Source organism: Oryza brachyantha, chromosome 1 (genome assembly GCF_000231095.2).
Source record: "Oryza brachyantha chromosome 1, ObraRS2, whole genome shotgun sequence".
Classification (NCBI taxonomy): domain Eukaryota; kingdom Viridiplantae; phylum Streptophyta; class Magnoliopsida; order Poales; family Poaceae; genus Oryza; species Oryza brachyantha.
The window spans coordinates 5,682,079-5,705,220 of record NC_023163.2 but is presented as its reverse complement, the minus strand read 5'-3'; the positions used below and the strand labels follow the sequence as shown (position 1 = coordinate 5,705,220).

At 41.8% G+C, this 23,142-nt stretch overlaps 3 protein-coding genes across 3 annotated transcripts; 1 reads left to right on the top strand and 2 right to left on the bottom strand.

The window, feature by feature from the left end:
• The first annotated feature begins 1,757 nt into the window (after nt 1–1,757).
• On the top strand, nt 1,758–7,493 carry LOC102705292 (glycosyltransferase-like KOBITO 1). The gene is made up of 11 exons (XM_006643893.3): nt 1,758–2,268; nt 3,255–3,404; nt 3,482–3,534; nt 3,886–3,994; nt 4,723–4,857; nt 4,934–4,978; nt 5,965–6,152; nt 6,271–6,412; nt 6,659–6,705; nt 6,794–6,881; nt 6,984–7,493. Exons 1-11 carry the CDS (start codon nt 1,867–1,869, stop codon nt 7,239–7,241), a joined length of 1,617 nt encoding a protein of 538 aa, XP_006643956.3. The 5' UTR covers nt 1,758–1,866; the 3' UTR covers nt 7,242–7,493.
• A 211-nt stretch (nt 7,494–7,704) lies between these two features.
• On the bottom strand, nt 7,705–11,335 carry LOC102702429 (histidinol dehydrogenase, chloroplastic). The gene is made up of 13 exons (XM_040521352.1): nt 10,919–11,335; nt 10,774–10,826; nt 10,613–10,685; nt 10,344–10,445; nt 10,149–10,250; nt 9,986–10,057; nt 9,820–9,882; nt 9,695–9,736; nt 9,262–9,321; nt 9,075–9,185; nt 8,700–8,870; nt 8,447–8,537; nt 7,705–8,133 (listed from the first exon to the last, which is right to left on the bottom strand). Exons 1-13 carry the CDS (start codon nt 11,117–11,119, stop codon nt 7,859–7,861), a joined length of 1,416 nt encoding a protein of 471 aa, XP_040377286.1. The 5' UTR covers nt 11,120–11,335; the 3' UTR covers nt 7,705–7,858.
• Nucleotides 11,336–17,240: 5,905 nt separating this feature from the next.
• Nucleotides 17,241–23,142, bottom strand: LOC102702149 (putative ubiquitin-conjugating enzyme E2 38). The gene is made up of 7 exons (XM_040520233.1): nt 23,048–23,142; nt 22,829–22,940; nt 19,797–20,186; nt 19,642–19,705; nt 18,595–18,734; nt 18,207–18,518; nt 17,241–17,763 (listed from the first exon to the last, which is right to left on the bottom strand). The coding sequence occupies exons 1-7, from the start codon at nt 23,056–23,058 to the stop codon at nt 17,383–17,385; spliced, it is 1,410 nt and encodes a 469-aa protein (XP_040376167.1). The 5' UTR covers nt 23,059–23,142; the 3' UTR covers nt 17,241–17,382.

Sequence of the window (23,142 nt, the reverse complement as noted above, 5' to 3'; positions counted from 1 at the left end):
TTCAGCCTTATTTTGATTTTCCTTTAAGAACTCCAATGCATCTTCCTCTTTATCTCTCCTCTCTCTCCAGAAGCAACCCAATTTTTTGTGTTATTTTCTCCTGAAGCTATCAAACATATTATCTTGCAAATCCATGTGTTTTGTATTCGTATGAGATTTGCTTATACATGGCATCTTAATGCTAATTTTGTTTCTTTTCCTATTTCTGTGTTTCTAAAATCCTAGGCTCCAAATTAAGGAGCTCTGGAAAAGTTTGGTCGAATTCTCTGGCCGTTTGTGCCGTTGCAGGTTTGCCAATCGCCCTTGAATCAATGCAGGTTTGCTGAGTGCAGGTGGGTCAGTAGCATAGTAGGCCAAGGACTGGAAACATGTAACATGGCATTCTGATCTCAGCGGCCACAGCTGCATACCAAGTGCGATGTCGCCATGATCGAAGCATTGGATTCCCAAGCTTTTTCCTTCCCATTTTAGGTTGGAGATGATCGCAAGTCGTTGTGATCAACCACGAGCAGGTTTGCATGTTTACTGCATTGTAAGAGGTGCCCATCTTTTGGCTTCTGGAGGAGTGAAACGACATATTTGTAAATAAAAAATAATTTATAAATAAAATTTTTATATATATATTTTTAGCGATCTAAAACCTACGTCTATAAAATAAATTACGATGAAAAAATCTCAAAATAAACTCTAAATTTAAAGTTATGAATTAATATTTGGCTTATAAGCACAAACATAGACGGAAAGGTAGGATGGAAAATGATGACATCGGCACGTGTGTTTCTTTTACAACATTGTTCTTTGAGGAAAAAATGCAGTGGTCAATCTTGAGAAATGCTTGCTAGAGGATTTTGCCAGTTAATTTTACCATTTGGCTTTGACTGTGTATATGTGATAAAAAAATACAATCATGTGTCCGTTAATACCATATCTCTAATACAAGCAACCAACCGTAATCTTATATTAGTAGCTATACTCATACAAACAAAGAAACACATGTATATATACTTCTAAACCAGGCCATGCTCGTCTCGGATGGGAGAGATGTGCCAGGCTAAGACGATGCTAGGAACCAAACGGGGTGGGTCTAATACACGTGCGTGTGCGTCGAGCCGGCGATCAGTTTAGAGGTTAGGATTATACGTATACCTACCTACCTACCTATATAAGTTTATAGGTCTAAAATTTATGCATAGAAAGTTTATACATATAAATTTATATATACAAAACTTTATACACATAAATGATATATATATATATACACACACAAATATACACCCATAAACTTTATACCCATAAACTTTAGACATATAAACTTTAATATATATACACACATTTTAGATTATATAAACTTTATACATACAAACTAATATATATACACACATATACATATACATTAATACAAACACAAAAGGATATATATATATATTATTGATATATTGATATAAACTTTATATAGAAAAATCTTTATACATATAAATTTATACATGCAAACTTTATACCCATAAAGTAAAAAAAAAACCTGTATACCATAAATGGGCCGGCATATGACTTAAACGGGCCGTTTAGCATTCGCGTGCAAATTAGTCTTTCTGAACCAAACGCGCCTATGCAGACTTGAAGGAGATCTCGACTTGAAGGGCCAACGTTACTGGGCCGAAAAGCACGACCCAAACGAACACTTCCTCCGGCCCATTAATCTTGTCTCGTCGTCGTCTCCTTCTTCCCGAGACCCTCGTGTGTAGAGAGAGAGAGAGGAGTCAAGCCTTGGTGATAGTACGAACCGACTAGTGGAGTGGGAGGCGTCTCTCTCTCTCTCCACCGCCACCGCCGCCACCTCCACCAACCGGCCGCTCCCTCCTCTCCGCGATGGCGGGATACCGCGGCGGCGGGGGCTCCGCCTCGGGCGGGGGAGGAGGTGGGGGCGGGGCGGCGGCGTTCGCGACGCGGGTGCTGCTGCTCCTCACGCTGCTGCCGATGGCGCTGGCCGCGTTCGCCTTCGCGCTGCAGTGGAGAGGGGGGATGCGTGACCCGGCCGGCGCCGCGTGGCCCGCGGAGACGCAGAGGTTCCCCGGGATGGAGAACAGCCCGCTCGGGTCCTCCTCGGGGGGCGGCGGCGGCGGCGGGTCCTACTTCGCCGTCACATCCTCGTCGGCCTCCTCCGCGGCGGCTGATTGCGCGGAGATCCTCGGCCGGAGCGCGTCCTCCTCCCACGGCATCTCGCTCTACCGCGGGTGGGGCTTCGACTCCGACGCTGGATTAACCCCTAAGGTGCGATTCGCCTCCCGATCTGATAGATCTCGTCGATGTGACCTCGTGCCGTGGAATTGTGCTTGCTTTAGATGTGAATCCAAAAGTACCAACTGTTAACCCGCGTGGTGTTAAGAGAATCGCGTTCCTGAAATGTTTTGGTGAAATCGAATTTGTGTGGCCGCGAGGATGAGATATCGTCACCATATGCTGTTTCTTCGTGCAATAAAGCAATATTTTATTTTCACAGTAGGGAATCGGCAATGCTATCAAATGGTTGTTCCGGGTGTTATATGCTTTTCTTATGTTCGTAGGTCTGTTCTGCAGACAAATGCTTATCTTCTATGAGTGTATTTTGTTACTTCAATGCTAATTAGTTATTTGTTGTACACTGTGGTGTTTCTGGCCTACTTCTTCACTATTGCATCAAATCGAATCCTGTTTGATGTGATTTGGATTTTGGAAGTTAGTGCTTGCTTACAGGATTTTTTTCAAGCGCACACTGTAGCTCAGAGATAGGAAATGTGTTTGACTTAGAGCAATGTTGAGTGGTACATTCTTCTGAAAACTTTGATTGATAGGGTTTAGTCTAGAGTTCAGTAGTAAACATTATATAGTTTTCTACATTGTTCAAAATACTGAAATCATTGGCCTAGTTCTTGGCAAATGGGGCCATTCATGTGATAATTCATTAGCACATTTTCCTGCATTTACCATTAAAACGTCAGCATTTGAACATCCTGTATTTTGCATTGATATGGATAGTGCATGGAGTTGTAATCAAGCATCCTGCATAGCAGCTCCAGAAAGCATGCTCATGCGCCTCCTATGGTTTTAGATAGTTCATGAATAGAGAAGACCTATATGATGATCATGCCTTGAATTGTCTGCTTTTATGTTGAATTTGAACATGAAATTAAATCTTTATTATTTGTGAGAATTTGCACCATGACATGAGCTTATGTTTAGCTGATAATGTCCCTTGATGTACCTTCATTATACTGCAGATCTGTATCACAGGAAGCACATCCGCAGGCCTACACCAAATTCTTCCATGGTTGTACTACCACAAGGTCATTGGTGTTTCACACTTCTTCCTTTTTGTTGAAGGAGAGGCTGCAAAACCAGCTGTCACATCAGTTCTTGAATCCATTCGGGTAAATAACTCTGCATCCTTTTGTTATGTAACTTGTGGATGATCTAATTCTGACTCCCTTTTTTGTTTCTAATTTAGGGTGTAAAAGTCATTTACAGAACTAAAGAGCTGAAAGAGAAACAGGACAGAAGGTATGGTGATATACTGAGTCTGAGAAGCTATTTATAGTTCCCTTTTTGAAAAGCACTTAGTTCATGTAAAAACTGAATATCCGTTGGGTATTGGTTCTCCAACTATCTAAAATTTAATTCTTGTAGGTAAGACTGCTTTAACAAGATATAGATTATAATTAGTGATAATAAAGTCTTATACATTTTTTACAAGATCTGAGCATTCAGTATTCTTGTTGATTGGAATCTGTATCATGTCCTGTATTCTTGGTTCTCTTGTGCAAGTGAATTATATTTATGTTGCTAACAAGTGTGTGCTGCATTTTTCTTGACATTTCTGTGCCTGAACTTCTACTGTTAAACCATTTTCAGTCGCATTTGGAATGAGACTTGGCTGGCAGGTTTCTTTTACAAACCGTGCAATTATGAACTATTTGTCAAGCAATCGCTGAACATGGAAATGGCTATCATTATGGCAAGGGTATGAGCTGTTTCTTTTACATGCTCAATAGTGTTCAATTACATTAGAAATATTTTATGCTCTTCCGTAATGAACTAATGATGATAATTATCGCTTTTTTTATTCAAAAGCACTAAAGCCTTTTGTTACCCATTTTCAACTATTTTTATTATATTTCCCTCATTTTCTAAGGGGAACAATAATTTGTCATTGGAGCATGTTTAAGCCTCGCTGTTGAACTATGCAGCATAATACAAAACAAACATGTAGATATGAGGCAATTTTGAGTAGCAGCACTGCAGTAATAAAATGGGAACATCCTCTGGTAGAGTTAACTTAGTTTAATAACATTTTTTGCCTTTATATTCTTTCTTCTTTTCCCTTGTGTGTAGGGTGAGCAATGATGTGGTGGTGGAACAAATGTATGTAAAGTTTTTTTTTTTTAAATGCGAACACTGGCAACAGTTACTCATCACTCATCAGTAATTTAAATATCCTTTTTGTCAGTCCACTGTAAATTAGTGCAACATAAAGGACGTCATTTTACATTGGATCACTGTAATATGTTTGCTATTATACCAATGCAATATAAAGGACGTCATTTTACATTGGCCATTCTTAGCAGTTGACAGAAGATTATAATGATCTGCTTACTTACTAAGGCATTTTGCAGTATATTGCATCGATCCAAAAGCCCCTGTATTTGGTATTGAGTTTGGTTTGAACTTTCCTCTTTGTGATTATTTCAGGATGCTGGAATGGACTGGATCATCCATCTTGATACCGATGAGTTAATTCATCCAGCTGGTGCCCGGGAGTACTCTCTGAGGCGTTTGCTTTTAGATGTTCCTGACAATGTTGACATGGTCATCTTCCCCAACTATGTGAGTTGCAGAATAAATTTACTGTTAAAGTATGTAGCCTGTTTCACATCTGATTATTGTACGTTTTTTTTTCCAGGAGAGCAGCATTGAGCGGGATGACATCAAAGATCCTTTCACAGAGGTGTGTAAGTTATTGCTAATTCAAATAAAAGTAAGAAAAGTAAAGGGGAAGAGTGCCCATATACCACATAAATCATAATTGAATGAAAACCACCACAGCAATATTTCTTCAGAGAAAAAATTGATCACTAGTATTTTGCAAACACTTATGTGATGCTGTAGCATTTAGTGGTGTGTGGAGAACAAGATCTTCCCTGTAGTTTGTCGTGCTATTAGAATTTTATTATTACCAGTTTTAGCAAATCAAAGAGAGGCTCACAAATTGTGACCGCTGGCAGCAGGAAGTGCATAGCCCTGCTTTAGTCAATGTGTTAGCTTTCATTTTGCATTACAATAAGAAATTGAAACCTTAACTGGCAGAAGGCAGAAGGTAATACTAATTCTTCTTGTGTATCCTATCAAAAGAAGAAAAGCTTAATGAGAATAAAGTTTTGTTGTCTGGTGGAGAGATGAAGACTAGCTAACCTTTTTCCTTAGTTAATGCAATACCCTATATTGCTGTTAGCCCCATTACCTCATGTCTCTATGTTGTGACTTCTATAACTTAATTATATATTTTTCTTGAATGGTTATTATAGGTTGTGTTTGATCAATAATGTGTATCAATATGCTTCAAGCTGTTTTTTAAAATTTTCTTGCTAAAATTGTTTGTTGGTAGAGTTCATAGCTCAACCATCATATGCCAAATACTACTTCCGTCCCATAATATAAGGGATTATGCCATCTTTTGGGAAGTTAAGGTTGGAGTGAAAAGAGTTGGATACCCCTATTAAATAAGAGATGTTTGGGGTGGGAGGCTAGCTGGAGGTTAAAGTTGGAAGAAATTAGACTTAGAATTGATTGAGGGGACAACTAGTATAGCAAAATCCCTTATATTTTGGGACAAACTAGAAGGGCCATAATTTTTCAATAGAAGGGCCATAATCCCTTATATTATGGGATGGATGGAGTACTATGTAAGTTCTTATTAATTTTTTTATCTTGCAGGTGTCCATGTTTAAGAAAAACTATGATCATCTTCCAAAGGATACATATTTTGGCCTATACAAAGAAGCAACACGCGGTAATCCAAACTATTTCCTCACTTATGGTAATGGGAAATCAGCAGCCAGGGTTCAGGAACATCTGCGTCCGAATGGTGCTCATAGATGGCATAATTACATGAAAACCCCCAAGTAAGATGACAGGCACCAGAAAACATGAGATATATTTTATAAAGCTAAAGTCGTCCATAGAACAATTTTTAGCTTGTTTCTACTGGTTGTTTTAGTCATCAGTTCTATATTCATGTAGTGAAATCAAGTTGGAGGAAGCTGCTATTCTGCATTACACTTACACAAAGTTCTCAGACTTAACTTCAAGGAGGGATAGGTGTGGCTGCAAGCCAACAAAGGAAGATGTCAAGAGATGTTTTATCTTGGAATTTGACAGACTGGTTAGTTTATTTGTGTTTTTTTACTTTGCTCCATGGGCAAAGCTCATTGACTTCTTGTTGCTTATGTGGTCAAACATCATGCATTCTTTTAGTTCCAGTGATGCATTGATCTCATTTGAATTGTAGCAAACAACTGATGTAGCTTGTATGGGATAACTTAGTTGCACCGCTGCATAGCATAGCTGATTGTGTAAGCAGCAAGTTTGATAGTACTAATAAATTTGCATTTCTACTCTGGCATGCCAGGCCTTTATAATTGCATCAACAGCTACTGACGAGGAAATGAGGAACTGGTAACGCCCCTACCTTCCTGCAGCCTGCACTTCCCTTCCTCTCTACCCCACTTAAGTAGAGATTATATTTGTCTGATATTTTGTTCAGGTTCCGGGAACATGTTGTATGGAACGACAAGGATACCAACTTGAAGCTTCTGAGGAAGGGTGTCTTGACACGCATATATGCCCCAATGGCAAGTCACAACCTCAAACATCTATTAGGAGTAAATTTATCTCAACATTGAAGGCAAACAGCTCATACAAAAAATACCGCCTCGTGTGTTTCATCTTTGCAGGCTATTATTCGTGGACTGAAGGAATCTGGCGTGTTCACCACCGCGGTAACGTCAGCGAAAGCACAATCAAAAGTGAAGTCATCAAACACAGGTCTCCAAAACAAGGAGTCTATTCATCCAAATACAACCCAAGGCAGTGGTGATCATTTGCAAGCCACCGTAAGAAAGATCCTGGAAATGGTTGGTGCCCAGGAAGAAGCGGTGCCACCAATGTCGCCTCCCAGCTTGCTCCATCCCGTGGAAATTGCTTTATCCTGAAGTTGAGTGAGATTCCGGAGTAGCACTGGACGTCTGGACTGCTATTGCCTGCCAATGGCAGCTATTTCGGTGCTCTAAGACCGCTAACCTTACAAAGATGAGATTACTGTAGATGCATATTGCTGCTTTATTTCTGTGCATAGATAGATAAACACCGGGGCTGTTGGAGCATGGACGTTGTATTATAATCTTGCAACTCTGATGTAAAATGACATATTATACCTAGACTGGCATTGTCAAGTGCAATTATCACGGCATTTCTACCGAGAAACATAAACAGCTGAACCTTGCTGCATGTTTCGAGCCTTAGACTGATCATTATATGCACTTGCATTGTCAATTGCAATTGTCACGGTATTTCTACCGAGAAACATAAAACAGCTGGACCTTGCTGCCTGTTTCGAGCCTTAGACTGATCATCATATGGTATTACAAACTACAACCCTTCTCTTGAATGCTTAAATGCGTGATCGAACAAACATTGTATTCATAGATGTGTCAAAATGGATGACCATTATTTTCGAGCAACAGCTGTATCACCCACCTCCTCAGTGTCAACAGATTATTTTTGTCCATCAGATTGACTGTTAAAAAAACAAATGATCATGGTGACCCAGCTACACAGTTACAGTGGCCTCGATGTCCTGCAGCCTGAGGGTAACAGCTCTTCTGTGAGCCTCTAGCCCTTCGACTTCCGCCATCTTTGCGACATGCGGGCCCAGCCTTCGCAGCCCTTCCTCTGATAATGACTGGACAGTGATGTACTTGAGGAATGAGTTCAGTGACACGCCGCTGTACATCCTTGCGTAACCGTAGGTTGGAAGGACGTGGTTCGTCCCGCTTGCATAGTCACCCACGCTCTCCGGGGTCCACTGTCCCAAGAAAACCGACCCTGCGATGAAAAAATACGTCGCCTGAGATTACCATTGAAGTATGAAAAATGTTCGGCTGTGTTCTTTCAGTGATGAAAGATTTTATATTTTTTAATAATTATTTAATGATATAAACGATGAAATAAATACACAATTAAAAATCTACTCTAGAAAAGTATGATGACCTTCTGTGTAGAAACTTTTTGCAAAAGAAAATGCACTGAAGCAGTTTAGGAAACATGCGTGTATAAGCCGAGGAAAAAGCTGACGATAATATGGGAAAAAGCACACAGCCTCGTGTCAAGGTTAATACGATCAAAAGTATGCATGTACCTGCATTCTCCACGAGGTCCTCCCATTGCTCAGCATCCTTCACATTAATGATCAAATGCTCAGGAGCATACATATTTGAGAATGAAATTGCCTACAGAAGGAAGAAACACAGAGGGATGTCAACAATCCCTGGGAGCAGTAATGGTCCGATAATTCCTTCACACTAATGCATGCTGCAAAATTCCAGTGATGTATCATATGTCCTTATCAAATTATAATGATAACCTGACAGTGCACAGGAATGAAGACTTACTTCAACCATGTCTTTGGCAAAAACAGTGAAACTGTGACCAAGGGCTTTTGAAGCGAATTCTCCTCTAGGAAGAGCAGAGCACTGCCTGCTAACTTCTGCCTCGATAGCACCCAAATCAACACCTTCTCCTGCAATAACTAGAACCACCTGGCTGTCTGGACCATGTTCTGCCTAAAATTTTGAAAAAAAACTGTGATGTAAAAATTTAACATACATTATGAACATGATATGATACTTAAGAAAGCTTCACAACATCATGTAACTTCTATGCCTCAGATTCTCCAGGATAAGATTTCAAAGAGTAAACAAAGTAGTTCATTAGCAAGTACTACACCTTTGACCTGTACAAAGGAGGATATCAGAAATAGAAGATACCTGAGACAGCAGATCAGCAGCAACGTGAACTGGGTTTGCATATTTATCAGCAATCACTAAAACTTCTGAAGGGCCAGCAGGCATATCTATTGAAACCATGGCTTCACTGTTCTGCCATCAAATAAGAACAATGTTATCAGCAAGACAGATGATGGCCATGATTCTACAGAAATGAACAGAATAGAACCTGAAGAATCATTTTTGCAGCTGTGACATACTGGTTACCAGGTCCAAATATTTTTTCAACCTACAAAAAGGTTCAGAATTTGACTGCTGTAAGTGATGGAAATATGAAGCAAATGTTACACATAAATGAATGCAGCAAAATACCCAAAGCATTTCTGAAGTCAGCTAAGTGAATGCTAATAATAATAAGCCAGGGAAATAGAATCAATGGCACATTTCATATCTACATAGGTTGTTTGAGAAGAGTATGAATCCACTTAGAAAGTATCAAAATAAATCTATCTGTGCTGTTGTAAGCCATATAAGCATATACACATATTTGCAGCTCTTTAACAATCATACCAGAGTAAAACAAAGAGAAGACCATGCCCCATCCCCTACATAGTGCACTTTAAAATAGCCCCTAGAATGGACAAGTAAAATATTCCAAGTACCTTTGGGCATGATACTGTTCCCCATGCCATGGCTGAGATTGCCTGACAGAAAACAACATTAATTTAACTCAACAGTGTAGTGGTGGACACAAGATACTACCATGAACTATCAAATATCCTTCTACCTGAGCTCCTCCAGCTTTCAATATATGTGTGACACCAGCTTTTTTAGCACAGTAAAGAACCTCCTGCAGAAGACAGTAACAATATCCAATTCCAATTAAATCAGCATTGGAAACACAAGTGCACTAACTTTTGGGAAACAATAATCCTGCATCCAACAAAATGTACCTTACATATGCTACCATCACGACTAGGAGGTGTGGCAAGAACAACAGTTTTACAACCAGCAATCTGTGCAGGCTGGTAAAAAGAGATTAACTATATCAAATCACCAAAAAAAAAAGAACAGTCAATGATGAGTTAACACAATTTGGGAAAACTTTGACCATACCACAGCAAGCATCAGTGCAGTGGAAGGCAAAACTGCAGTGCCACCTGGTACATAAAGCCCAACTGAACCAATGCATCTTGTTATTCTTTTACATCTCACTCCCTTCAATACATAGGAAGAGTTCATATGTCAAAAGTTATAAGAGGGCGGAAAGGAGGGAACTAGAGTTAAATGAAATCAACAAGCAGCTCTTACTGTCATATTCTCAACGGTCTTCTCAGGCAACTTTTGCGAAACATGGAAGGCATATATATTGTCATACGCCACATCAAAGGCTTCCTTCACAACTGGATCAAGCTACAAACTCATCCAACTGAGAATAAATCATATATTCCTACGCTTGTTACTGCCTTTAGGTGCACCTATTACTAAGTAACTGAAGACTCTGAATGCAAGTACCTAGAGTTGGCATACATAATTCCAGACTAAACCACAAGTTTAGCACCAAACATTCAGCAAAATACCTCGACATCCGGAAGATCGCTAACACGCACAATCACATCATCGAGCGCAACCTTGTCGAACTTCACTGTATAACTGAACACACCAAATCCAGCAAGTTAATCAAAATCATGCACCAGGTCTCTGTTCCAAAAGGATCAAACACTGCATCATCATCACATACTCCTTAACCGCAGCGTCACCTCGCACGCGCACGTCTTCAACAATCGGATTCACCTAATCACACCCAAAAACGAATGGTTCTGAGGCAATCGCGCAACGCTGGGCTGCCCCCATAGCGATGACTGTCATGATACCTCTCATCTTACCGTGCCGAAAATGGAGGAGAAGTCGATGCGAGGGCGCGCCTTGAGGCCGCTGAGCTCGGCGTCACTGAGCTCCGACAGCCTGTAGGACTTCATGGCGGCGCAGCTGACGGTGCTCAGCCTCAGCTGGGACCTGTTAGGGAGCGGGGTGCGGCGGGGAGACACGAGGGGATACGCCCTGCCCGGCAGCAGGCCGAGGCTCATCTCTAGCCCGCCCCTCTCCCCCCGGTGGTCGGCGGGAAGTCGGCGCGGCGGTCAGCGCTCGCGGTCGCGGGAGACGGAGCTCGGCGGCGCAGGAAAGGAGTCGGATGGACGGGTGTCGACGGGCAGATCGACCGGCCGCCGCGAGCGCGAGGAGCCGGCGGCCGGAGCGCGAGCACGGCGAGCAGCGAGCGGGAGGGAGGGAGGAGGATTGGGTGGGACGAGGGTAGCTAGCTAGGGCTTTCGCTAGCGAGAGAGGGGTACAGTGGCTGGTCTTGGGCTGTTGGCAGCATGTAATTGGGTCGGTCCGTCAATCCGTTTATAAACTAATTAAACGGTAGCTATTGGACCGCTATCCTTTTGGGCTTGGCTCAAGTTCAGGCTTAAGGACAGTAGCTTATTGCAGATGCATTACTAGAATCAGCAGCATCTCAACTTAGGCCGTGTTCGTTTGAGAGGAGGAGGGGTGTTAGTTATCCGGCGTGAAAAACGTAGAAATATATTAATACATGATTAATTAATTATTAATTATTTAGAAAATGTAAAATAGATTAATATGATTTTTTTAAAAATTTTCATAAAACATATACCGTTTAGCAGTTCGGGAAACGTGCGTGTGGAAAACGAGGGGATAAGATAATTTATGGAGGCTCGTCGAACGCAGCCTTAGCCCATACTCTTATATATGTTATGAGAATACGTAGTCATAGTCGTAGAATTTAAAAATAGAATCTAGACTTAAAAAATCTAAGTTTTACCGGTTCTAAGAAGTTTTCATGGTTCTCATAATCTTAAGCATCCCAAACAAGACAACAAGCTTAGAGTCATTGTTTAGCGTCAGTTGCAAGCTCTACGATACATCATTGACGTAGGTATATACTAATACGACGAATCTAAGGACTACTTTAAAGTTGTCCAATATGGCTCGGCTAGACTCTAGAGTTACAGGATCCATAATACCCCTACATTATATGTGTGGATAAAAAATTTGCATTATATGCAATTATTTTCTCTATTTCATAATTATTTTTTTCTAGTCTTGCTTACATTCACATGAATGTTAATGAATCTATATACATATATAAACCATATGCACCGAATAATGAGTGAATCTAGACGAGATCAAAAAATCTTACAATATAAAATGATATGAGTACTAACGTATTGAAGACAAGGTCCATTATAATTATGGTAACACAAACTCTGAGATATCATATAGGATTAAATGGTTTGGTGGAGAAGAGAAGAGATGAGAGAGATATAACCATCCCTAGCTCATGCAAGAGGTAATCTCTACCCAATCTCCAAGAGAAAAGGAGAAAGAGAAATAATAGATTAACTAATCAATGATTGAAACTAGTGTGCTAGAGATTTTGTCAAAGTGTTACGTTGTATATGTTAATCTCTCCGGTTCAAAATGTAAAATATTCATGTGGATGCTAATGAATATATATATATATATATATATATATATATATAATGAATTTAGACAAATCTAGAAAGTCTTATAATATGAAACAGAGATAGTACCTCTTATTTAATGAGCTTCTTACTCGGAGAAAATTAGAGCATGTACAACAGCAGGCTATAAGCCAGCTATAAGCATATTTTAAAGAGATAAGAGGGGAGAGAAGAGAAGAGGCTACTACCTCCGTTTCATAATGTAAGATGTTCGGCTTTTTCGGTTACAATGTTTAACCATTCGTCTTATTCAAAAATTTAGTACAAATATAAAAAATGACAAGTCGTGCTTAAAGGTCTTCTGATAATAAAGTAAGTCACAATCAAAATCAATGATATTTTCATAATTTTTTAAATAAGATAAATAGTCAAACATTGTAAGTAAAAAAGTCAAACATCTTATATTATGAAATGGAGGGAGTACTAATTTGTAGCCAGCTGTAGCACGGGCTTCAAGATACAATGTGTATATGACAGGTGAGGTCAGATATTAATTATGTAGTCTATGACTATTATATGTATTGGCTATTAAATTGGCTATAGACCATTTGTAGCTAGCAACTGGCTATACTATTGAACTTGCTCTTAGAGGCATCATCCACCTCTATCATAAAACTTGCTCTTTGGGATAACCTCGTACAGTAACGTACAATATATCGTCATCCTACGCAATATATCAGTTTTGTTCTTTGTTGCACTCATGAGTGCATCTAATAAAAATCAACTAGCCAGTTGGTGTTAACTTCACACGTATGCTAATATTTCTAAGTAGTAGCGCATCGGTGTTATCTGTTCTCTCTACTATCAAAGGCAAAGTTAGCCCTTTTCGTCGTGGCCCAATGAACCCTACAGAAATTCCTAAATTCTCTATGCTATTTCAATCCATGGTTTACAGCGCTATGCAATATAGACGATGCTTACAACATTTTTGACTCGTTTCATCCTTATCTTCTATAGTTTACGTTGCACTAATACCAGGAAAATGCTCTACGCACGATAAAATCGTACCAGCAGCGTACAATTTCAGCAGCCATCGCCGTAATTTACCGTTGCGCTGCCGTTAATCGTACATACGCATATACCACTCCTCCTAATCTCAAAGCAATCTCCAACAAAAGAAAGAAAGAAGAGAAAACCCCCCAAAACTCCCATCGTGCCAACTCAGAGAGTGGTGGACACCCCCAAAAGAGAAAACACAGAAGGCGTGGCGTGGGTGCCAAGTGCCAGTAGTGCCAGGTGCCACCTCACGAGAAATGAGAATGGGTCCCTCCTTCTGGTCCCCCTCCGCGCCTCCAACCAAGACGCGCCGCCGCGCACCACCGCCTCCGCCGCCGCCGCCGCTTCCGGCCGCGCCGCCTCTCGTATGGTCCCATCTCTCCCTCCCCTGCTCCCCGCTTCCACTGCCGCCGTCATGCCCTCCCCCGCCTGGCGCCGTCCGGGTGCCGCTCTGGTTTGGGACTGGGACGGCGATCGTCCCGGACGCGGCCGCGGGGGACCTGCTGTGCCGCTCGGTGAGTGCAGGTGATCAGGGCCGTTTCGTCGAGCATCTGCCGCCCGTCTCGGGAGACGTGCCCCGTGATGAGGGTGAGGGCGCTTTCGCCGGCGTCCCGTCGGAGATGCTCCCGCCCAAGAAGAGGGTCCTGCGGTACCAGCCCTACGTCGCGGCGTGGACGATCCAGGAGATGGCGGACCACGTGGGGAGGGGACAGGGAGGGTTCGGGGCGGTTCGTCCCGCCGTGGAGGAAGGCGAGGTCGCCGACGCCGACGGTGGGCTGCGCGCCGAGCTGCTCCGGCTCCGCATCTCGCGGCCGGCGCTGGTGCTGACGAAGCGGCTCACCCCGTCGGACCGAAGCCGCGTGAGGTCCCGCCTCGTCCTCCCCGAGGAGATGGTCAGGAGCTCGCCGCTGCTGGGCATGCTGACGGCGGGCGAGCGCCGCCTGGTGCTGAGCGGGGAGGGCGGCGGCCTCCCGGTCCCGGCGTTCGACAGCCTGGGCCGCGCCTACCGCATGGCGCTGAGGCGCGACGCCCCCACCGGCCGCACGTACCACCTCACGGGGCAGTGGTCGCTGTTCGCGTCGCGCCACGCCATGCACGACGGCGACGCCCTCGAGGTGCGCGCGTTCCGCCCGCCCGCCTGGCAGGCGCGCCTCCAGTCCCGCGGCGAGGGCGGCCTCGGCATGGCGCTGCTCCTCCGCCGGTGCACCCGGCCCACGGCCGCCGATCAGCCCGACGCCGTGAGCTGCAGGCTCTGGAGCTTCCACGAGCGCGGCGCGGCGGACGGCCTCCTGCTTCTCGCCGGAGCCGCCGCTCCTCGCCTCGACGGCGCCCTACAGATCGATCACGCCGCCATAAGACGGACGACGGCATGATTCTTCACCATGCACACCCAAGAGAAAGAGTATAAACTTAATCGTGTTAATGAATTATACAATAGAAAAAGAACAAGAAAACGCGAGGACTCGTCAGGTGATCAAATCGCTTGCCGCATTGCAATGTGATGTTTTGGGATGTCACCTGGAAATTGATGTAATCAACAGGTTTTTTTTGTTTAGCTTTCTCTAAGTTAGAGTGATCATGCATGGTAGCTAGAGTGAGTGAAGAAGGCTAGATTGCACATTGAACTAGGACAAGCATTATGTCTATATATATATATGAATGATTTTAGTTTGACTATAAGATTTGATTCAAAAACACGTACGTCATACTAGGCTTTTTTTTTACATTGCTGACGTTGTGATTATTCGTCTTATTTAAAAATTATATAATTATTAATTTTATTATGATTTAATTTATTATTGGGCAAACTATAAAAATAATTAATAATTTTGAATATCTACACATATATTTTGAATAAAATAAATAGTCTAACATGATCTAAAAATCAACAATGAAGTGAGTAAAATACATAATACACGTGAGCTAACTACACTAGCTAGGAGTCTCGTCGTTTGTTAAATTTAAATTTTTAGGGTTTTCATCTTTAGCCTTAGCTTTTAGATAAAACAGAACGCGTATATAAAAGTTTTATTCACAAATTATTTTTATTTACAAATATATCGTTTGACATTTTCTCACAAACAATCGCCCATGCCTCTACTAACACATTACACGTCCACCTCGAATGATCCTATATGCATGCAACATGAGATTGCTGGCAAACTTAGATGTACAAATTATTTAATGGGTTAATTAGATCAATTGTCATTTATAATTTTTACGGATTTAAAATATATTGTTGTTATTTTTCTATTGTAGCCATACTATAATAATTTATAAAAAAATAGAGATATACCACTGCTTACCTATGTGATACACTGAATTTTTTTACAAAAAGTCTTCAGAACAATCTCGTGTCTATATTGAATCCTTTAATGAACAGTTACATCGTTTCTTCGGACATAAACCGAACAGAATTGAATCCCACCACCTCCACGCCGCTTTGTTGTGGCTTCCCCTATGCTGATCAGTTTTCGTCCCTCCGTGTTTGCTTCGCCGCCGGCACCGACCTCCCCCGTACTATTCCCCTCCACCAACTTCGCGTGTCGGCACTTGCCTCCCCTCAGGCTCCGCCTTCACCCCTCCACGCTACCTTGTCATCAATACCGATGATATCGTTGATATAATCTAGAGATATTATTATTAGGTATCAATAATGTTGGTTAATATTATCTGGTGCCGCTCACATGATACCAACACGTGGAGCCTTGTACTTTGCCAAAAGTCACCAAACCGAGTTATGTTATCCTGGCACACAGCGTCGGTGACAATTTGCGTCGATAAGGTATCACACGACAAGAGAGAGATCGATGGCAAGGTTAAACTCACGGAGACGCGTGACACGGTATGGACATTGCTCGCTCCTAACTAGGATGTCTTTCTTTTATATTTGTCTAGAAGGTTAGTAACTCCTCTTATGCACGCACGACATCCCGTGCTGTAGTTCTCTAATTTCCAAGCTGCCCCTTCTTCCTCCTCCCTCTTCTTTCTATTCACCCTTGGATACAGGTCAGTGGGGTTCACTTCGACGCTGTACTCAAGCACGCATCCGATGATCTTGAGCGACCAGGTTTGGTGGCTCGATGTTCTTGGGCGACGGGATGATGCGCGGCTCCTGGTTAGCGAAGGTGTTGAAGATGTAGATGCGGAGCGTGCACTGCATCACTGGTGGTCTTGAGCGCCTCCTAGATGTCCACCTTGCGGAGCAGAAGGCATTGTGTTGTGTGGCACCTTATCTTTTCGCTCATACTTATAATCCAAAATTTTAATTTAAATTTTAAATTTAAAGTTTATTTTAAGGTTTTTTCACCTAAACGTATTTTCTAGCTTTGACTTTTAAATCACTAAGAATACTTATACAAAGTTTTATTTATAAATTATCTTTTATTTGTAAATATATCGTTTAGTATTTTCTCATGAAAAACCTAAGCAGCCAACCCTCCAGATTGAAGGAATAAGTGTGGTCTGTGTGGAGAGAGAGGAGGATGGAGGAAAGAGAGGGTAAAAAAAATCAGTGCATTGACTAGGTAAGCAATGTCATATCTCAAATCAAAAAATTATAATAACATGGCTATAAATAGGTAAATAATAATGATATATTTTAAAACCGATAAAGTTATATTGGCATAGATCTAACTAACCCTAATTATTAATATACTACCTTGAGTTTTGAGAATAGGCAAATCTTTCATCATCTTGGTTAACAGGTTCAGCCAGTCCTAGCAACCAAAAGTTACTTATCTACCAAAAGAAAGGAAAAAAAGAAAAGAAGAAAACTTGCTTCTTCGCAGTCAGGCAAAAAAGCATGACTAATCCAGCCACTCGTCCACCATTTCTGCTGCATTATTACGGGCGCCTACAGTAGGAGTTGCCCCAGAACTCTTCAACTTCTCGGCGAGAAACATCGCTGTGTCGGCGCCCTTCACGTTGAACTCCATCAGGAGCTCCTCGAACAGCGTCTTGAGCTTGTTGATGAACGTGAGCCGTCTATTTCCCAACTTGGCCGGCTGCGGCTGCGGCGCCGCAGCGGCACTGCTGCTGGTGGATGCTCCTGCGTCGCCGTGCTCGGGCTCTTCTACCCATTCAGGGACTACCGATCCGACCTTGTGGCCTTCCATGTAGTGCCTGCATGCTGCCAGAATAGTGTGCCCGCGCTCCCTGAAGTGGATGGTAACAAGGTCTGCAAAGTGCTGCGAGGGGAAAGGGGCAAAGAGAAGAGTGTTAGTACAATTATTATGGTTGCTAGAGCTGTTTGGAAACTTGATTTCTGTTCCACTTTGTGATTTACTCGTTTGCCCGATATATGGGGAAAGGGATTCTGTTATGTTATAAATCGGATGTAGGATCATTTTGGTAACATAATCTAGAACCAAGCTAGAGTCTCAAATCATGTGTTTTAATGCAGCAAACTTCTCTATTTCATCCTCCACCTATAATCATTATCTTCGACAAAAAAGAACATATTCTATTCCCCTTCATCAATCTATGTTTTGCATGCTAATCTTAATCAGTATATGGCAGTCACAGCAAAGTATTATCATGTCACAAGTATTGTTTACTGCGCAGGGTTTCCAGGTTGCATTGAAGTGCCAAATATTCTTTAGAGTATAGGCAAATTTAAGAAAAATATTACCTCTGGAGGCCGCCGAAGTGAGTACAGCATCGTCCTGCATGAATGCAGAAAGGTGTTGTCGTTATAATCCAAAGCACTCCGCACTACAGATTCACTATTGGTGTGGGATGCATATCCTGGCTCGTTGAAGTAAGGCTTCTCATTCAAAATGAGAGCTTGAATGGAGACAAGCACTTGTAGCATGGTCGACTGAGACGGATTCCATTTCTCACAACCACTACCTGTCCAGGTACCAAGGAGACTAAGGCAGACTTTCCCATTACTGTATAAGTTTGGGTTAATCCGAAGTCCACCAGAGTGGTAATATACTGACTGCAACACCAATATCACACAAATGTCAACAAAAAGGTGAAAATGTCATAAAAGCTGCACTGAAACAGGTACATACCGGAGGATTAGTAGGGTATGCGGAGGTAAATTGAATATCAAAGAAGAAGAGTCCATCGTGGTATGGAGTTCCCTTAGGACCGATAATTGCAGCCCTAAGAAGGTCCATTCTATCTTCAGCGACACGGACAAAAATAGATGCTAAATAAAAGAACAATTATCAGGATTTAGATTTCTACTATGCGAAAATATACTGAAAGAAAATGCAAGGAACAAAGCTTTATCCAATTTCATCTACAATTTTTCCCGATATATCCAAGATCTGAGTTATGAATAGGGATGGGCATAGGTCGGCCCACGGGTAATTTTGGGTCAGTTAGTTTAACTCAATGAACTAAGTTAATGTTAAAAATGAAACTTAGGTTGCTTAGTTGAACTAGAGATGATCCTAAATTACCCACGGACTGACACACGCGCATCCCTAGTTATGAATGATGAGCGACAGTATGCTAAATCCTAACATAAGCATCTTCAGAAACTACTCTCAGATAATAAAAGCATAAGTTCGACAGAGAGAATAAAACAAATACAAGAAAATGACTGGGTGAAACACTAGTTTCCAAAAAAGGAAAATTCAGGTTATGTGCTCAACCCATGAACAGTTGTGTTCAACTATCATATGGCACTTGCATGATGAATATATAATAATGATTTAGCTCACGCTAGCAGCACAGTCAATATTTATACTGAATTATTAACCATACAAACATATTGGCACTAATGACTGATGCATGATTATAGTGTGAAAGGGATACTTATTTTCCTTTTGTTGGGGCTGGTACTTAATGACCAGCTCACATATGCAAACAAGAACTAATACATTATCAGGTTCAGTGAAAAAGCGAAACGACAAATTTGCAAACGAAAAATAATTTGTGAATAAAACTTTTATATGCGTGTTCTTAGCGATCTAAAAGCAAAGGCTGAAAAATAACCTACGATGAAAAACCTCCAAAATCAACTCCAAATTTAAGGTTGAACATTCAAATTTTTGGCTATCGGCAGAAGCAAAAAGATGAGGGCCTATGTAAATCGACAGATAGCTAACCTGGTAGATCCTTCTCCAAAAGTTTCCAGTCATGCTGAATCCTCTTCACCCAGTCTCGCCTTGTCTGAAATAATGTAAATATTGAAGAAAAATAAGATACAAATCTAAAACAAGCACAAAACAATAACAAGTAAGAAACAAATTCAACACATTACCCCTTCCCCTGATTTTGCAGCATAATGATGATCACAGAAATTTTTAACAGTGTCAAACTGTTTGAATTGATGTTTATTGGTGTTTTCATCTTCAATTGTTAATTTGGAACTGCTTTGCTCTTCATTAGTTATCATTTTCTGAAGCCATGGTACAGTAGCCTCCACGCCTGGAGGCAAATCCAAATCATCAAATTTATCAGCAAGACGTTCATTAAAGTAAGTCCCATCAAATTCATTGTCAAATTCATCGCTGTCATCATAAACACAATCGTCCTCATCCAGATAGTAATCTTCTTCCTCATTTTCTCCATTATCAAAATCTTGAAGCTCTGGTTCTGGCATTTGCAAAGAATTACTTGTGCTCGATCCAACTTGGTCATCAGAAGAACCCTGTTGAATAGTATGTTACTATAGAATAATAATAATAATAATAACAATTGGCTAAACAGTAATTGTATTAGCCAACATCAGACATACTCCCTCCATATTTTTATATGTATAACACCGTTGACTTTTAGGATTACGTTTGACCATTCGTCTTATTCAAAATTTATATTCAAATATACAAAATTATAATGCATACTTAAATTTTCTATAATAATAAATCATATTATAACAAAATAATTAATAATTATATAGTTTTTTTGAATAAGACGAATAGTCAAACGTAGACCTAAAAGTCAACGGCATCATATAAAAAAATATGGAGGGAGTATAAAAAAGATTTGTCCAGTGAACTGACAGTCTGACACTCCACTAGCTTCCTAGCTATGACAAGAAAAATTGCAAAAGAGTAAGATCAGCTGACTACAAATTTGCAGCAGAGAGATGTCTATGAAGTATGCAAATAATTTGTATTTGGGGTTTATTCTCCAGCTACTTGCTCTGAACATGTGTCATCCACTCATCCTATAACTTAAATAAGTTCTCTATTCATGTACAACATAATGAACTAGCACGCAATCGGAAACAGGTCAATGAAAAGGAAATAGTTATTTTGCCCAAATTAGAAGGGAATCTATTATTTGCTAAAAAATTGAGTGGATTTGATAATTCGCTCCATACTTGCGTGAAAACTAGAATTTGTTTCCCCCACTCCCTTAAAAAAATGACAAACTTGTTCCTATCCTCCTCCTTCCCCCCACCCCCCACCCCACCCCCCTCCCGCAGCAGATAATCATGGTACTCAAACAAAGAACAAGTCAAACAACAAAGCTCAGTGCAAAACCAGCACAAGTGGGCTGCACAGCAACTGGAGGCAGATATGGGCAAGCAGCCAATACCCTGGTGCAAGGTGCCATAGACGGGGCACATGACTGGCAGCAGAGATGGGCACACATCCACCTTGCTCAGATACAGAGAACAAAGCTCTTCAGCGGAACGCACAGCAGCTGGAGACTGAGCACACATAGTTTGCTGTCTACATGGACAGACCAAGGGAACAGAGATGATACAAAGAAGTGAACGAAGTGGGGAAAACAAGGCAAATTTTGGCATGTGGAGGTTAAAACTTCAATTGGGGTAAAAGATCTACTTTTCGCTCAAACGTGGGGCAAATGATCAAATATGTTCAACTCCATGGGAAATAATTGATGGCCTACTAATTAGTTTTGGGGCGATAGATCAATTTCCTCAAGAGTTCTCATATCCATTGACCCTGTTATCTTAAATAAAATGGCTTTCAGTCCTCAAAGAGGGGGAGAAAAGTGCTGCTGAAAATTGTGGAGAACTGCAGTTGCACTTTAAATTATTCACAGAAGACAATAACAGAGTAATGATATGGAATGGCTGACATTTCACCAATCAACCCAAAAAAGGCCAGAGGCTGCACGAATGAATCTGCAAAATCCCCTTAATTTGGAGATTATTTAGACATTGAATATGGATTATTCGAATGTTATTTAACCTCTAAATCAGTCAGATCTCTGATAATCGGATGAAAAATAAACTGGACGAGATTTACCCCACGAAACTAAAGGCCTTAGCCCATAGGAACAGGTGAAGATATGAGCAGGAGAACCTGGACCACCGTGTGCTCAGTCGTTAGGGAAAGACAGCGACGACGGCATCAAGTAGTGTGATCTGCTGGCCAAGGGCACTGGCAGTGGCTGTCGAGGGCATGTGATGTGCAGCAGCAAGCAGTAGAGGACTAGTACTCTACTACAAGTTAACCAATCTCTTTACTCTCTAACTATCTTAGTCAATTAATAGCATAGTCACTTCAGCTTATTTGATTGTCAGTTTGTCCTGCAACTTTACAATAAATCAATTCTTTGCTTTAGGCATATATAAGACAAAATTAAGTTGAAAGGATGGAGAATCAAACATTGCATAATTTTTCCCACTAAGGCACCAATACTTAATTCTTGACTTTATTTCTTTCTTATTTATGTACAATATTTGAATTATATTTGTATTAGACTTACCGATTTGCGTTTTTAAGTACTCCCTCCGGTCATTGTTTTTGTTGCTTAGGACAATATTTGGTCATAATTTTAAAATTCCAACCATCAATGATTTCTTAAATGTTTAGTTTAAATACAAAACAAATGATATACATAGATAGATTCTATAATTTTATTGTAGCGTAAAATTGGCTGACCAAATCTTGTCCGACAAATATTTTATATTTGTATTGCATCATGGCTTTAGCATACTAGGAGCACACCCTAGATTCGCCAGTCTTCAGCATCGCCTTTTCCTCTCTGGTGAGATCTCCTTCCTCCCAGTTGTTAAGATCCCATTACCCACAGCCCGAGGCGAGAGTCCCAGCGGAAACCGCGCGCGCGAAGACCACCACCTAAAACCCAAACCCTAGTGCGAAGATCGAACCTCCACACCCCCCCCCCCAACGAGAACCCCAATTCCTGACTCGCCCCCAAACCCCCTAAACGCGATGCGCCTTGATCGCCACCGGAACAACGCGGAAATTCCAGTACCGCGCATCGAACTCGTCTACCAAGCCACGCCTAAGATCAAACTCGGGAAAGCGAAAATTACAGGACGAGACGGGATAGGCCGAGCGTCACCACCTCGCACCGCTGCCGCTTCTTCTGGGATGAGTCCCACGCCACGTCCGCCGCCCTGCACGACGACGACGACGACGACGACGACGACGAGCTCCCCTGTCCCACGCCGACGTACCTACAGCAGCAAACAAACCAACCCCCCAAACATTTAAAAAATCCACACCAACAAACAGGAAGACGAGAGGCGCCGCCCCGTCGGGGGGGGGGGGCAAGGCAACCCACCGCAAGTCCATTGCCGCCGGTGGCGGCGGGGGCGCCGCCCGCTCGCGGTGGACGAAGCGCGCGGGTTCGGTCCGGGGGGACGGAACGGAAGCGAG

What these genes read in the sequence shown, in the direction of transcription:
- LOC102705292 (XM_006643893.3), top strand. Translation starts at nt 1,867, where the DNA reads ATGGCGGGATACCGCGGCGGCGGGGGCTCCGCCTCGGGCGGGGGAGGA. An exon ending in CAGTTCTTGAATCCATTCGG is followed by an intron (nt 3,405 to 3,481) that starts GTAAATAACTCT and finishes TTTCTAATTTAG; the next exon opens with GGTGTAAAAGTCATTTACAG. An exon ending in TCTTGGAATTTGACAGACTG is followed by an intron (nt 6,413 to 6,658) that starts GTTAGTTTATTT and finishes CTGGCATGCCAG; the next exon opens with GCCTTTATAATTGCATCAAC.
- LOC102702429 (XM_040521352.1), bottom strand. Translation starts at nt 11,119, where the DNA reads ATGAGCCTCGGCCTGCTGCCGGGCAGGGCGTATCCCCTCGTGTCTCCC. An exon ending in GCGATCTTCCGGATGTCGAG is followed by an intron (nt 10,446 to 10,612) that starts GTATTTTGCTGA and finishes ATGAGTTTGTAG; the next exon opens with CTTGATCCAGTTGTGAAGGA. An exon ending in GGACCTCGTGGAGAATGCAG is followed by an intron (nt 8,134 to 8,446) that starts GTACATGCATAC and finishes TTTTCATCGCAG; the next exon opens with GGTCGGTTTTCTTGGGACAG.
- LOC102702149 (XM_040520233.1), bottom strand. An exon ending in AGAAGCGGCAGCGGTGCGAG is followed by an intron (nt 20,187 to 22,828) that starts GTGGTGACGCTC and finishes ACTATTCAACAG; the next exon opens with GGTTCTTCTGATGACCAAGT. An exon ending in CTGCAAAATCAGGGGAAGGG is followed by an intron (nt 19,706 to 19,796) that starts GTAATGTGTTGA and finishes ACATTATTTCAG; the next exon opens with ACAAGGCGAGACTGGGTGAA.